The 13,336-nt window shown below is 48.8% G+C and overlaps 1 protein-coding gene across 1 annotated transcript; it reads right to left on the bottom strand.

The window, feature by feature from the left end:
- Positions 1-3,147: 3,147 nt before the first annotated feature.
- On the bottom strand, positions 3,148-11,485 carry FN3KRP (fructosamine 3 kinase related protein). Its single transcript, XM_056115474.1, has 6 exons — positions 11,311-11,485; positions 7,372-7,523; positions 6,707-6,798; positions 4,945-5,024; positions 4,684-4,806; positions 3,148-4,453 (listed from the first exon to the last, which is right to left on the bottom strand). Exons 1-6 carry the CDS (start codon positions 11,449-11,451, stop codon positions 4,115-4,117), a joined length of 927 nt encoding a protein of 308 aa, XP_055971449.1. The 5' UTR covers positions 11,452-11,485; the 3' UTR covers positions 3,148-4,114.
- Positions 11,486-13,336: the final 1,851 nt, after the last annotated feature.

Genomic DNA, 13,336 nt, shown 5'->3' with positions numbered 1-13,336 from the left:
ACAAATTTTACTGGAATAAACAACATAAAATAAATTTGTTATGTGACAAAGGGGAAAGATTGGGATTGAAGGGAAACTGGGAATATTGGTGGAGGGAAGGTCACATTGGTGGTGTTGGAACACTAAATGCTTGAAATAACTATCTACTGAACAGCTTTGTAAATCACAATGTTTTTAATAAAAATTTTTTGTAAAAAAAGAAGCAGCAGCAGGTTTGGGACTAAAGTCCAGTTGTCTAACAATGGACTTCTGTGGAAAGCAGTGGGTAATGAGGGATTCTTATACCAATTTACCATTATCAGTAAGAAGTATCCATGCCCCTGACACCTGAGCACAGGGACCTCATGCTGCCAAGACTTTCTCGGTGCTCCAAAAGCACAACCCTTGCACTTGTCTTCTCGGTCAAGACTTCGTTGCTCCTCAATCTACCTTTTATTTCAGGTGTCAGCAGACCACTCTGCAAGGATAAGAAGCCAGCTGTGGCCAAGACATGATACATCAGTCATACAAGTGTCCCTTGAAAATCATATCTCCAAATCCAACGCTTACCCTCCCTCTGGGCTGGAGCAATAGCACAGCAGTTAAGGCGTTTGCCTTGCAAGCAGCCAATATGGCCGACCAGAGTTTGATTCCTCCGCCCCTCTCGGAGAGCCCAGCAAGCTACCGAGAGTATCTCGCCCGCACAGCAAACCCTGGCAAGCTACCCGTGACGTATTAGATATGCCAAACACAGTAAAAACAAGTCTCACAATGGAGATGTTACTGGGCCCACTCGAGCAAATCGATGAATAACGGGAGGACCGTGACCATGACCCTCCCTCTACTTCTGCCTGCTTAGAAAGGCAGCAGGGAGTCCAGAAACAGCAGAGGTTCTGTCCAGAAGCCCCTCTGCCCACAGCTTCTTTGTCAGGGCTCTCTGGGTTTAAAGCTCCTACGCTTTTGGCAAAATCAATTATATAAATATGTAGCACTGTAGCACTGTCTTCCAGTTGTTCATCGATTTGCTTGAGTGGGCACCAGTAACGTCTCCATTGTGAGACTTGTTGTTACTGTTTTTGTCATATCGAATACACCACAGGGAGCTTGCCAGGCTCTGCCATGTGGGCGGGATACTCTTGGTAGCTTGCCAGGCTCTCCAAGAGGGGCGGAGGAATCGAACCCAGGTCAGCCACATGCAAGGCAAACGCCCTACCTGCTGTTCTATCACTCTAGTCCATATAAATATGTAGAATTATAAATAAAAGATAAGTACGAAGTTGACATTTTTTGAGAGAGGGCACACCCAGTGGTGCTCAGGGGTTACTCTTGACTCCTAACTCCATGCTCTGGGGTCAGGGGGAGTTCTCAGCAGTATGGACTGGGGTCAGCTGCATGCAAGGCAAGCATCTTACCCCCTGTATTAGCTATCTGGCCTCCTCCAGTGGTCAGCAACCGGGACCCACTCAACCTCTCCAAACCAGGGGGGCCAACAATCAAGACCAAGAAAGATATCTTGCTCTACTGCCCCCAACACACAAATGATAAAGACTTAAGATGAAGACATCTTTCAAATACTCTCAACACACACTTCATTTGGCCTTTGCTCATGGATTTTCCTGCTCTGATGATTACCCACAAAAGAGGAGCACCCGGAGCCAAAGCAATAGTACAGCGGGTAGGGTGTCTGCCTTGCACACAGCGGACCTGGGTTTTATCCCCAGAATCCCATATGGTCCCCTGAGCACCAGCAGGAGTAATTCCTTAGTGCAGAGCCAAGTGTTACCCCTGAGCATTGGCAGGTGTGACTCAAAAGACAAAAAAAAAAAAAAAGAGGAGGACCCCTGGGGTGTAGCCCCCAAAGGCTTCAGTGCAGAATGATGGTCTTGGTGGAAGTCCTTGGCCTTGCAATCCCCAAATATCAGTCTACCTGAAAGCAGGTTTGTGTCAAGCTACAAGGGTAGCAGCAATGTAAGGCAGCAATTTTATGCCATCGTAAGGCATAAAATCAGCATCTGCTTCACTTTCCCTGGGAGTAGGGTGGGAGTGAATCAGCAGGAATCTTGGGAATGGACACTGAGGAAAGACTAGATTTGACAGGACAACCTCACTCCCTTCCCACAAGAACCAGAATCCCAAAGGTGTCCACTTGCTTCTGAATTCTGCCATGGGGCCCTGGCCAGTAACACAAAACCTAAAAGCAAACAAGGGAAAAGGAATCATCTGCTCCCATAGCAGGAACCCTGGTATGCTCCAAGTCCTACCACAGAACTGGCAGCAAAGACACGCTTCTTCCTTGAACCCTCATCAGCAGTTACTTTCAGTCTCCTTTCACTGTTTGCCAGATGGGTGACTGAGAACACATAGCACTGGAGTCAAGTACTAGAAAGGTATTTGAAGCGAGCCTGACAGTTGGGTTTTCTTTCTGTACCGCAAAGTGTTTGATATCTGTCCACCATGCAGGCATAGAACTATGCCACTCAGAGCTCCTGCTTAATCCAGATAAAGGGTATCAGAGGCCCCTTGTGTTTGAGGTCCCCACCCCACCCCCCAGTCCTTTTTTGTTTCGCTCCCTTCCTAAACTTTAAACTCAAACTCGTATTTTATTTTCAGGGGTATGGGGGTCATACCTGGTGGTGCCTGGGGGCTACTGCTGTGTTGGCTTGGGAGTCACTCCCTGCAGTGTGCAGGGGACCATGTGGACCCAAGGATTGAACCTGGGGTCCTGCATGTAAAATGTGCACTCTCGCCCTTTGTACTGTCTCCACAGAACTTATATTTTAAATATAACAGTAAACAGTGAGTACACAAGACCCTCAGCTTTTACCCTTAATCCCAGTAAAGCAGAATTCAAGTCTGAGTATACTCAAGTTCTTGTGCCCTGTGGCCTCCAGTTTCCAATTTTCCTGATATTTCCTGCTTCTTGTAATCAAGCCACAAGATCAATCCAGTCACAACACTGGTTACTGACAGGCTGAAACTGAAACAGGACAGGTCTTACAGAGGTATGCTTGTCTGCCCTTCTTTTGAAATGCTGTGTTTTTCCTGAAGAGTCATAAAAAAATTATTCATCTAGAAAACAAGAGTTGTACCTCTTTATTGTGCAATATATCACAGAGATGTCTTGGCAAAGTAAGAAAAACAATGACTTCCAATTTAAATGAGGGAAAGTCTCCTACATCACTGAAATCACAGAAAATTTATTCACATATGAAGTTTATTAGCCTTAACGTCATTTATGAATATTTCTCATTAATGCAAAACTGAAGGAGAAAAAAACAATGAAGTAGTATTTGTCTTAAATATTTTCTAGTAAAAGAAATACTAGACAAGGCTTAGAAAATGACAGAGAACACAGGTGCTCACAGGAGCAAGTCAGTGGCCCCAGTATACAGTGGACACCCCAAGGGAGCAGTTTGGCCATCCACAGAACCAGTTTCCAGGCCTGCTCACTCAAGCTGAGGCAGAGGTAACTAAGAAAATAAAGGGAATGTGCTCAATTTTGGAATTGGACATTTGGGCTAAGTTAATTTATTGCTTAGCCTAAGACTTACCCTTCAAGATGCATCATCTCAAATATCAGTTGCTTGCAGGAAAGGGTCTTTGCCTGGTCAGTGTCTGGCAGCCTTGTGGTTCCCTGTCTGCTTCAGGATGGCAGCAGATTTGATGCACACCACTCTCATAGGTCCCTCTACTCACATCACATTTCTAGTCTTTTTTTTTTTTCCACCCCCGAAGGGTGAGGGTGAGGGCTGGGGGTGGGCTTTGGACCAGACCAGTGGTGTTCAGGAGCTATTCCTGGCTATTCCTAGCTCTGTACTCGGGAGTGACCCTGGGTAGTGCTTGGGAGACCATTTCTGGTGCCAGGGATCAGACTGGGACTGGATTCATGTAAAGCAAGTGCTTTATTCTGTACTATCTCTCTGGCCTCTCTAGTGTGGCTTTTGTTGTTTTGTTTTAGGTCACACCCAGTGGTGCTCAGGATTTCCTCCTGAGGAACTGCCCACTGTACTATGGCTTCAGTCCCTCCACTGTTTTTATCCGCCATGAAGTCTAAGAAAATGTACAACTTGATGTATCCCGGCTGCATAAAGGAACTCCTGAACCCAGGAGTCTCCCTCCCACAGGAAGCACACATTCATTTGAGAAGATTTCTCATAGTGTTGAGGGAGGAACCTCGATACCCTGACCCAAAGTGATTCCAGTGGTTCAAGTAGTGAAAGAGCTGATACAACTGAAGGCGCTTCTCAAATCCGGGGGACTTGGGAATCCTGCTGTGGTAGGCAGAGTAGAAAGTGCTACTAAACCCCCCAAACATGCCGGCTATTGCCAGTTCATACTCTGAGTGGCCATAGAAAGAAGCCGGATCAAAGATGATGGGCCCAGAGGAATCTTCCGCCACGTTTCCTCCCCATAGGTCGCCATGGAGCAGAGCTGGGACAATGTCCAGATCACGGAACAGATCAGGGATCTTTAACTACACGGAGGAAACAAAGCCTTAGCAAAGTGAGCAACAAATGTGGCATATGGGAGGGATGCAGGTACATTCCAAGTGTAGCTCCTCAGACCTCATAGAATAAGGATAGGTAGGGTGGAGAGGCTCAGGTAGGGTGGAGAGGACACTAACAGTCACCCCACTGGCTCATCAGACCCCAGCCAAATTAGAAACTACCTTGAGGCATACCCTGGGGACTTTCAGGCACTCACCTGTAGAGCAGCCCAGAGTTCTAGGGCCTCCCTGTCCCCAGACCCCTTCTCCACCATGTCCATCTGGGGCTGAATACGCTGCTGGGCATAGAATGCTACCCAATCCTCCTGCCAGTCATTGACCTGCATTGACAGCAAAGGCAGGCACAAAAAGATTAGTAAAGAAAAAGGGAGCAAAGACTTTCAAAGAAGGGAGAAGATGAGCTTTCCTCAGCTACATCTAAACAGACAACAGAGAAGTGGAAGGAACAGGTCACTCACCTGGGGGAGATATCCACAGCACGTCACAACATCAAACCCAAACTGGTTCACAAAGGGTCTGTCTATCTGCCCACCTTTTCCTTGAATTGGAAAGAGACAAGAAAGATGACTTGTTCCCTGCTCCCCAGGTCTCACAGTTCAGAGCTGTTTTATGGAGGCATGACCTGATCCTTCTCAACTAGTGTCTTCATCCACAGACTAACAGGATCCTTGTCCCCATCAATCTGCAGGCCTCAGAACCTGCTCTGGATAATTTAGAATCAGTCATACCCATTGCTTCTCAGGAGAGGCTCCCAAGGGTACACAGAGGACCAACAATGCTGACTCCAAAAGAGAAGGGAAAATCCACCTGTGCTGGGATCAGTTTTCCAAGGCCCAGAGAAATTGCAGTGCATAAAATGCCGTCTTGCAAATGCACTGTGGCCAGCTCAGATCTCTAGTGTTCCATATGCTGAGAATGATCCAATAGCTGCTGTCTGTGACCCCCAGGTGCCAGAAGGTGGGTGTAACACCACTACAGTGGATGCAACCCTTGGTGAGCACCACAGCTAAAAAGATGTGAGTGCCCCGGCCTGGCAAATGTGTGCATGAGCAGCACAGTGAACCCAGTTAGCAGCACAACCTAACTGTGCCTCGCCTCAGAGCGCAGTCCTGGCCAGCATGTGAGCAAGCACCATAGCTGAGTGCAAACCTCTGCAACACTACAGCCAGATGGGCAACCCCTGGGCTCGGCAATAACATCAACAATGAAGGGAAGGGGATGTAGACAGAATTTTAAAAAGAATGGTTTTCAGTAGTCAACTTGCATTTTCATTTGTCAAAACAGACTGAAGTGGGTTGGAGCAATAGTAGAAGGGTTAAGGCACTTGCCTTGCATGTGGCCGACCCCAGTTTGATCACCATACCACATACATTTGGTCTCTGAGCACCATCAGAAGTGATCCCTGAGCACAGAGCCCTGAGCACGACCAGGTGTATCCTGCCCCCTTCCCCAAAAATAAAAGCTGTAGTGCTTTGACAGTTTTCATCCCTTGCAGTACCCCATTATCAAAGCAAGGTACGAAGGACTGAACAAAACACAGGACAGGTTGTCCACAGAATCTGTCTGCCCTGTGACAAATCCACAGGGTCAGAGTCTAGAGGCTTCTGTCTATCCAGTGACTGCACTGGATGGGCAATCAGGCAGGAGGCTCTCAATTATCTGCCCAACCGAGTTACCATATAGGCTACAAATTGGTTATTAGAGGATAAAAATACTGCAAGATCTGCCAACTGGTTTCCAAGCTTCGCAGCATGACTTTGGAAGCAAAAGGAGCTTAAATACCTGGCATATGACTATAGGAATACATCTGGCTGAAAGGCCTCAGGCCACATCAATGCTAATACATACTAAGCTCTGGAAAGGTCAGGGATCAAATTTAAGCTTCCTGCATGCAAAGCATGAGCACCAGCCCTTTGAACTATTCCTTGGGCCCTTAGTAGCTTTTGTTTCAGGGGTAGTGAGAGGCAAAAGAAAACGGATTAATGGGGTATTGAGTTCAGAAACTAGTTCCTTTCTTTCAAGTGAATTTGTAACACACAACACTGGTCACATTAGCAGTGTTCACTAACCCAAATATACAGCTTTGGGGTTGGTGTTTCTTTCCTTGACATCAACACAGTTCTAGCCCTCAGCAACAGCATCACAAGGCCACTCCACCACTCCACTCCTCTGCTGCTTAATGTCCTCTCAGCAGGGTCCCTCCAATCCACAGTCCCATACCTACTGTGCTGGCCTCCTTATGGAGTGTGTCTCCAAGTTTCTTGTTCTCTAGATGCATATCTGCCAACTGGCTTCCAAGCTTCGCAGCATGACTGTGGAAGCAAAAGGAGCTTAAATACCTGGCATACAAGTGTGGGAATACATCTGGCTGAAAGGTCTTAGATCACATACAGTAGGTCAACACAAGGAAATAGTCTGTTCTGATGAAGCAAGGGGAGGGAGTGAAGGGCACTAAGGATCTAAATGTCTTTCACAGTCTCACTTGAGTTTACATTCCTGATCCCATCAACATCTCACCTTAGGAGATTTCCTTTTTTCCTCTTTCTCTTTTTGGTTTTTGTGCCACATCCAGTTGTCCTCAGGGCTTACTCCTAGCTCTGAGCTCAGGAATCATTCCTGGCAGGGCTCAGGAGGCCATATGGGATAACAGAGATTGAATCCGGGTTGGCCACATGCAAGGTAAGTGCCCCACCCACTGCACTATCTTTCCAGCCCCCTAAGAAAGACTGTCTTTGCTGTGTATCTTTAGTTTGCAGAGTACCTGACATACGGTATCACATAACCTTTATATCACATGCCTCAAAATACACCCAAAATACAAGTTTACAGTACAAAGGAACCACTCAGAAGAAAAATAAAGTAGAGAAGAAGGTGCCAAGGCATACCTGCTCAGATATCTCATGTCCACATGCTCCATCACCAGCATGCTGCCTCCTCCAGGAGCATCTAGAACCTTGATGGGCTTGGGCACTTTCACTGTGCCTGTTTTCAGGATGGCAGTTAAACTTGCCATCTCACCTTCAAACATTCTTTTAGCCTGTCAGAAACATAATGAAGAGGAAGAAGAGTAGAATTACTTCTATAAAGGTTCTTCATAGAGGGGGCAGGGGCAATAGTACAGCAGGTAGGGTGTTTGTCTTGCACATGGTCGACCCGAGTTTGATTCCCAGCATCCCATATAGTCCCTTGAGCACTGCCAGGGGCAATTCCTGAGTACAGAGCCAGGAGTAACCCCTGAGCATTGCTGGGTGTGACCCAAAAAGAAAAAAAAAGGTTAGTCATAGATTCAGGGGTTTGCTTTTTGTTTTGTTTGGGGGTGCAGTCAGAGGGGGCTACACCCAGCAGTACTCAGAGACCACACCTGACAATGTTCAGAGGAGTATATGTGATGCCAGGAATGAAACCAGGAGGATTATGGTTGCAAGCTCATGTTAGGCAAGAGCCTGAACCTTTGTACTATCTCTTTGGCCCCAGATTCAGTTTCTTGAGCAACATAATCACAAACAAAGACTGTTCGGACTGAAAGCTCAATAGTCTTAGGAATCTGGAAGACTCAATCTCCTAAAAGGTAAAGTATAAAGAACTCTATATTCCATATAATCAGCAAATGTTTATGCTATGGCCAGTACAATGACATAACTCACCCACTTGGTACCAAAGCAAGCTAGAACATAACATGTTTGGAACTATCAAAGAACTAGAAGCTACATATGTGATTAATATTCCAAAAAGAGGGTTGGAACAATAGTACAGCAGGTAGGGAACTTGCCTTGCCCCTGCCCAACCCAGGATTGATCCCTGGTGCCCCATATGGTCCCCCAAGCACCAAGAGAAGTAATTCTTGAGTGCAGAACTAGGAGTGGCCCCTCAGCATCACCAGGTGTGACCCAAAATTTTCATTTAAAAAAAAAAAAGAATACCAAAAAGAAAATGTAGGGTGGGGACCTGACTCAAACGGTGAAGCACAGGAGACAGAGAGAGTACAGGGGTTAAGGCTTTTGCTTGCAAGCAACAAATCCCGGCTCATTCCCCAGCAACCCCAGCAGACCAGCAGTGATCCCTGAGCACAGAGACAACAGTAAGCTCTAAGCACCACCAGCTGTGGCCCAAAAAACAAACACGAAGTTAAGCACGTGCTTTGTATGAAGGAAGCCTTGATTTGCTCCCTGGTATCACAATTCCTTGAGCACTGTTAGAGGTGGCCCCAAGGAAATGCTGGATATCGAACGCTCCTCCCAAAAAAGAATTTTGGTTGAAAAACAAGAAGAACCCAAAGATAGAGATGTAGCTCAGAGGAAGAATGTCAGTTTCACATTTATATCATTCTGGGTTCTATCTTGGGCAGCGATTTAAAAAAGGGGGGGGGGGGGTTGCTGGAGAGATAATACAGCATGCAGGGTTCTTGCAGATAGCTAACCCAGGCTTGATCTCCAGCACCATATATGATCCCCTAAGCCCCACTAGGAATGATCCCTGAGCACAAAGCCAGGAGTAAGTGCTGCTAGGTATGACTCCATAACAAAAAACAAAAAAAAAATTTAAGGAATAAAAACTCAGAGGCTGGAGAGATGGTATGAGCACTCTTGGTGCACCCCCCAAACCACAAAAAAATTAAGAATGCAGAGACTGGACAGCTGGTAGGGTGCTTGCCTTGCACACGGCTGACCAAATTCAATCCCCAACATTCCATATGGTTCCCTGAGCACAGACAGGAGTAATTTCTGAGTGCAGGGATTGGAGTTACCCCTGAACATCGCTAGATGTGGCCAAAAGCAAACAATCAAAAAGATCCAAAAGAGGGGCTGGAGCAATAGCACAGCAGGTAGGGCGTTTGCCTTGCACACAGCTGACCCAGGTCTGATTCCCAGCATCCCATATGGTCCCCTGAGCACTGCCAGGGGCAATTCCTGAGTGCAGAGCCAGGAGTAACCCCTGTGCATCGCCGGGTGTGACCCAAAAAAGAAAAAGAAAAAAAAAAGATCCAAAAGAAAGAGCACAAGAGTGTTCTACCAGCAACACATCACAAAGTGGCTTCATTTTAATCAATGTTAAATATTTGCTCCCCTTATAATCCACACCACTTCTGGTAATTGTACTGTAGCACTGTCCTCCCGTTGTTCATCGATTTGCTCGAGCAAGCCCAGTAACGTCTCCATTTTGAGACTTGTTGTTACTGTGTTTGGCATATCGAATACGTCACGGGTAGCTTACCAGGCTCTGCCGTGCGGGCAAGATACTCCCGGTAGCTTGCCCGGCTCCCCGAGAGGGGCAGAGGAATCGAACCCGGCTCGGCCAGGCTGGTTGTGCGCAAGGCAAACGCCCTACCGCTGTGCTATTCTCTGATTATTACAAGTGCCTGTGAAGGTGAAATACATACAGAAGAGAGTGGATATCACACGATAGAGGAAAAGCTGAGCAGCCCCTGTAGAAGTGCCAATAGCAAGAGGGCATATCCAGGGTACCACTGGACAAGACAACGCAAGAACCAAAACTAAGGCAGAGAGAAGTTAATGGGTGTGCGGTGCCCAAGAGCCTGGCCACACCCGTGGATGCCAGCGATCCCAGAGGTATCAGTCCAGGCCACCTGAGATGGAGGCTGAGACTCCCACACGATCTGGGACAAAGCCAGGTCCAATTCTGTCCCGTGCTGCTGGGGCCCTGGGTGGGCTAGGGAACAGAGTGGGGTCAGGGATAGGAGGGGCCAGGGATAAAGAAGGGAGCCAGACACCTTCGAGTCTGGGTGGAGGCTGGGAACAGTGAGTGCTGGAATAGAAGGGGTCACAATCAGGAGGTCTGAAGGGACTCAGGAATGGGGGATGGGGTCAGAGGGGAGTCAAGGATAGTGGATGCCAGACAGAAAGGAGGGATGGAAGGAGAGTTCAGGAGGCAGAGAAGGGTCAAGGGTGGAGGTGGGGGACCAAGGTGGAATCAGGGAACAGACAGGGTCGGGGCAGGGGTCATGAATGGGGTACAGGGGACAGGGATCAGGAACAGGCATCAGGACAGGAACATGGGGTTCAGGGACATCGGGGGAGGCATTTGTGATGGGCTCAGCCCTACATAGGAGCCCAGCACGAGTGAACTGCAGGGAGGTGCCGGTGCCCAGGTGGGGAGAGATGACATGCAGTAATGCGCCAGGACCCCATATCACCCTACAGACACCAGGGCATCCATCTGCACCTGAGTCTCAGACCTTACTGTGTACCCTGTCACTTTCCAGCCAATGCCACCCTCACTGCAATCGGGGTACTGCCAGGCTTGAAGCGACAAATGCTGTGATGCATCAGACCCAAGATTGGGGGGGGGGCTCAGACATCAAACAGGCCGCCAAACACCCCAGAACCAAACACTTTAGGCCTCAACCCAGGACAGAATTGGACCTTGAATTCCTCAGATCCCAACCTCACACAGAGCCTTGGTCCCAGACATCTCAGACTCCGATCCCAAACAGGACCCAGGCCTGGACCATCTCAGACCCCAACCCCAGTCAGGACCCCACCCCGGCCACCTCAGACCCCAACCCCAGACAGGATCCCACCCCCGGCCACCTCTGACTCCGACTCCAGACAGGACCCCACCCCCGGCCACCTCTGACCCCGACCCCAGTCAGGACCCCACCCCCGGCCACCTCAGACTCCGACCCCGGCTTCCTCGTACCCTGAACACGCCAGACCCCGACTCCGGACACCTCACACTCGGACCCCGAATCCCTCACACTCCCGGCCCGGGAGACGACCCTGACTTCTGACCCTGATCCCAGACTTCGAACCCGGATCCCAGCCTTGAGCTCTTCCCGCCCGCCCCCAGGCCGCGGCGGCCCTGACCTCGGCCTTCGGGTTCACTTTCACAAACACTCGTCCTTTGTCCGTGTCGTAACTCTGGCCCTGGCTAATGCACCCGCCCCCAGAATGACCCGTGGCCTTCACGGAGCTGCAGCCCAACTCCCGCTTCAGCAATGCCTCCATGTTCGCTGCGCGGGAGACACCGACCGCCGAGGTGAGCAAACAGGAGTCGAGCACAGATTGGGTGAGGGGCCGAAGGAGGCGGGGAAAAGCCTCGAAGACGCTCGTGAATTGGCTGAGGAGCGGAGCGCGGCATGGGCGGGGCAAGGCTAGCGACTGGTGCACGGGGATTGGCTGGGGACGGGACTGGCTGCAGAAACGCGCCGGGATTGGGTGAGGGGCTGATGCGTCATGGGGGCGAGGCTGGTGACTGGTGCACGCGAAGGACAGGCTGGGGGCGGGACTGGGCCGCAGGGAAGAACCGTGGTTGGGCGCCCGGCAGCTCACACAGCCTACCGCGCTGCTAGCGGCTTTTCAGCTCTGGGCTCGTCCTGGTCCTGCTTCCGCTGCCCTGGTGGGACCCTCGCCCTGTCTTTGTTCTTGCACTTGCTTTCACTGCCTGACTCTCTAGCCCGAGCCTGGCCTAGCCTCACCCTGACCCTCGCTCTTGCCCACCCCGTCCTTCTCGGGCACAGCCCTCCCAGCCCTTTGCTGTCCACCCTTATGTGCTAGTTTCAGGTCTTTGATGTTCATCTTATGGTCTGTCGCACCCTGCCTAGTCTTTCACAGCCTTGCGAGGCTTACCTTGCCCTCCTCCCTGCATTGCCACCTGTCTCCCCACTGGACTTTGGTGGTTCAGGTGCAGAATCCAGGCCGTTTGGCTCCAGAACTCGTCAAGGTTCCCCAGGAAATGGAAGCACAGGATGTGCACCAAGAGAGGTTTGATGAAATGACGGGGCTTTTGGAAAGCCAGGTCTAGTTCCCTCCAGATTCCTAGCCCTCCAGAAGTCATGTTGCCTCCCAGCAGAGACGCCACTCTGCATGTTCGTCTCCTGCCCCGGAAAGCACCGTCACAGGAACTGGCAACGTTTTAGGGCTTGCTGATTCTATCAAGAGAACGTGTAAAACTGACCATCATATTGACCATTATCTCCTATGTAGGGCTTATGCCCACAGCAGCCATGTGCATCCAATAAGAATGCATTGGCAATGAGTGAGTGAATCATGGATTGGTTGAAGCTCAGAATATTAAAGATTTAAGGACTAAAAACAGATAGGTAATTCTAGTTGCACATTGTTTAAGCCACCCTTCCTACTAAAAACAACTAGAAACTCTGATTTAAATAATTAAACTACGTTCAAAAAGGGCATTAAAAAGCTGATGATGTAGCAAGAAACATTTGCTGATCAACAGGTTAAGGAAAATGAAAACTATAATTGGGTAATATTACACCCAAAATTAGAAAGACTAAAATAAAGGACAGCTAAAACGAACAGCTTTATTTTAAAAGAGTAAGGATGAGGAGGACCTGAAATTCTCATATGTGTGTGTGTGTGTGTGTGTGTGTGTGTGTGTGTGTGTGTAGATATCTCATATGACCATCTTAGAAATTTTTTGGAAAATATTTCACTGTATCACTGTCGTCCTGTTCATCGATTTGCTCGAGTGGGTACCAGTAACATCTCCACTGATCCCAGTCCTGAGATTTTAGCAGCCTCTCCTTACTTGTCCTCCCCAGTGCTGCCGTATTGGAGGCTCTTTCAGGGTCAGGAAATGAGTCCCATTATTGTTACTGGTTTGGCATATCGAATACGCCACAGAGCCTTGCCAGGCTCTGCCATGCAGGCGGGATACTCTCGGTAGCTTGCCGAGCTCTCCGAGAGGGACGAAGATTAAGCTCGTATATAAGAGAATACAAGCAAGTATGTTAAAACCAAATACATGTGTGCTGCTTTAGGTACATAAGTGGGCTATTTATTGGAAAATATTTATTTAAGCTAAATATTCTAAATTGTGTGTGTTTGTGTATGTGTGTAATAAACCTAGTTCTGGGAGTAAATCCAAGTC

Source organism: Sorex fumeus, unplaced genomic scaffold (assembly GCF_029834395.1).
Source record: "Sorex fumeus unplaced genomic scaffold, SorFum_2.1 ptg000029l, whole genome shotgun sequence".
Lineage (NCBI taxonomy): Eukaryota > Metazoa > Chordata > Mammalia > Eulipotyphla > Soricidae > Sorex > Sorex fumeus.
The sequence above is the reverse complement of the archived record's forward strand: the minus strand, read 5'-3'. Positions and strand labels throughout refer to the sequence as shown.

Bases quoted from the DNA above. Each gene is read 5' to 3' on its own strand.
- FN3KRP (XM_056115474.1), bottom strand. From the start codon at position 11,451: ATGGAGGCATTGCTGAAGCGGGAGTTGGGCTGCAGCTCCGTGAAGGCC. The intron at 5,025-6,706 runs GTATGGGACTGT...TTCCAATTCAAG, and splicing joins TAAGGAGGCCAGCACAGTAG to GAAAAGGTGGGCAGATAGAC. The intron at 4,807-4,944 runs GTGAGTGACCTG...CTGTCAATGCAG, and splicing joins GCTGTGGATATCTCCCCCAG to GTCAATGACTGGCAGGAGGA.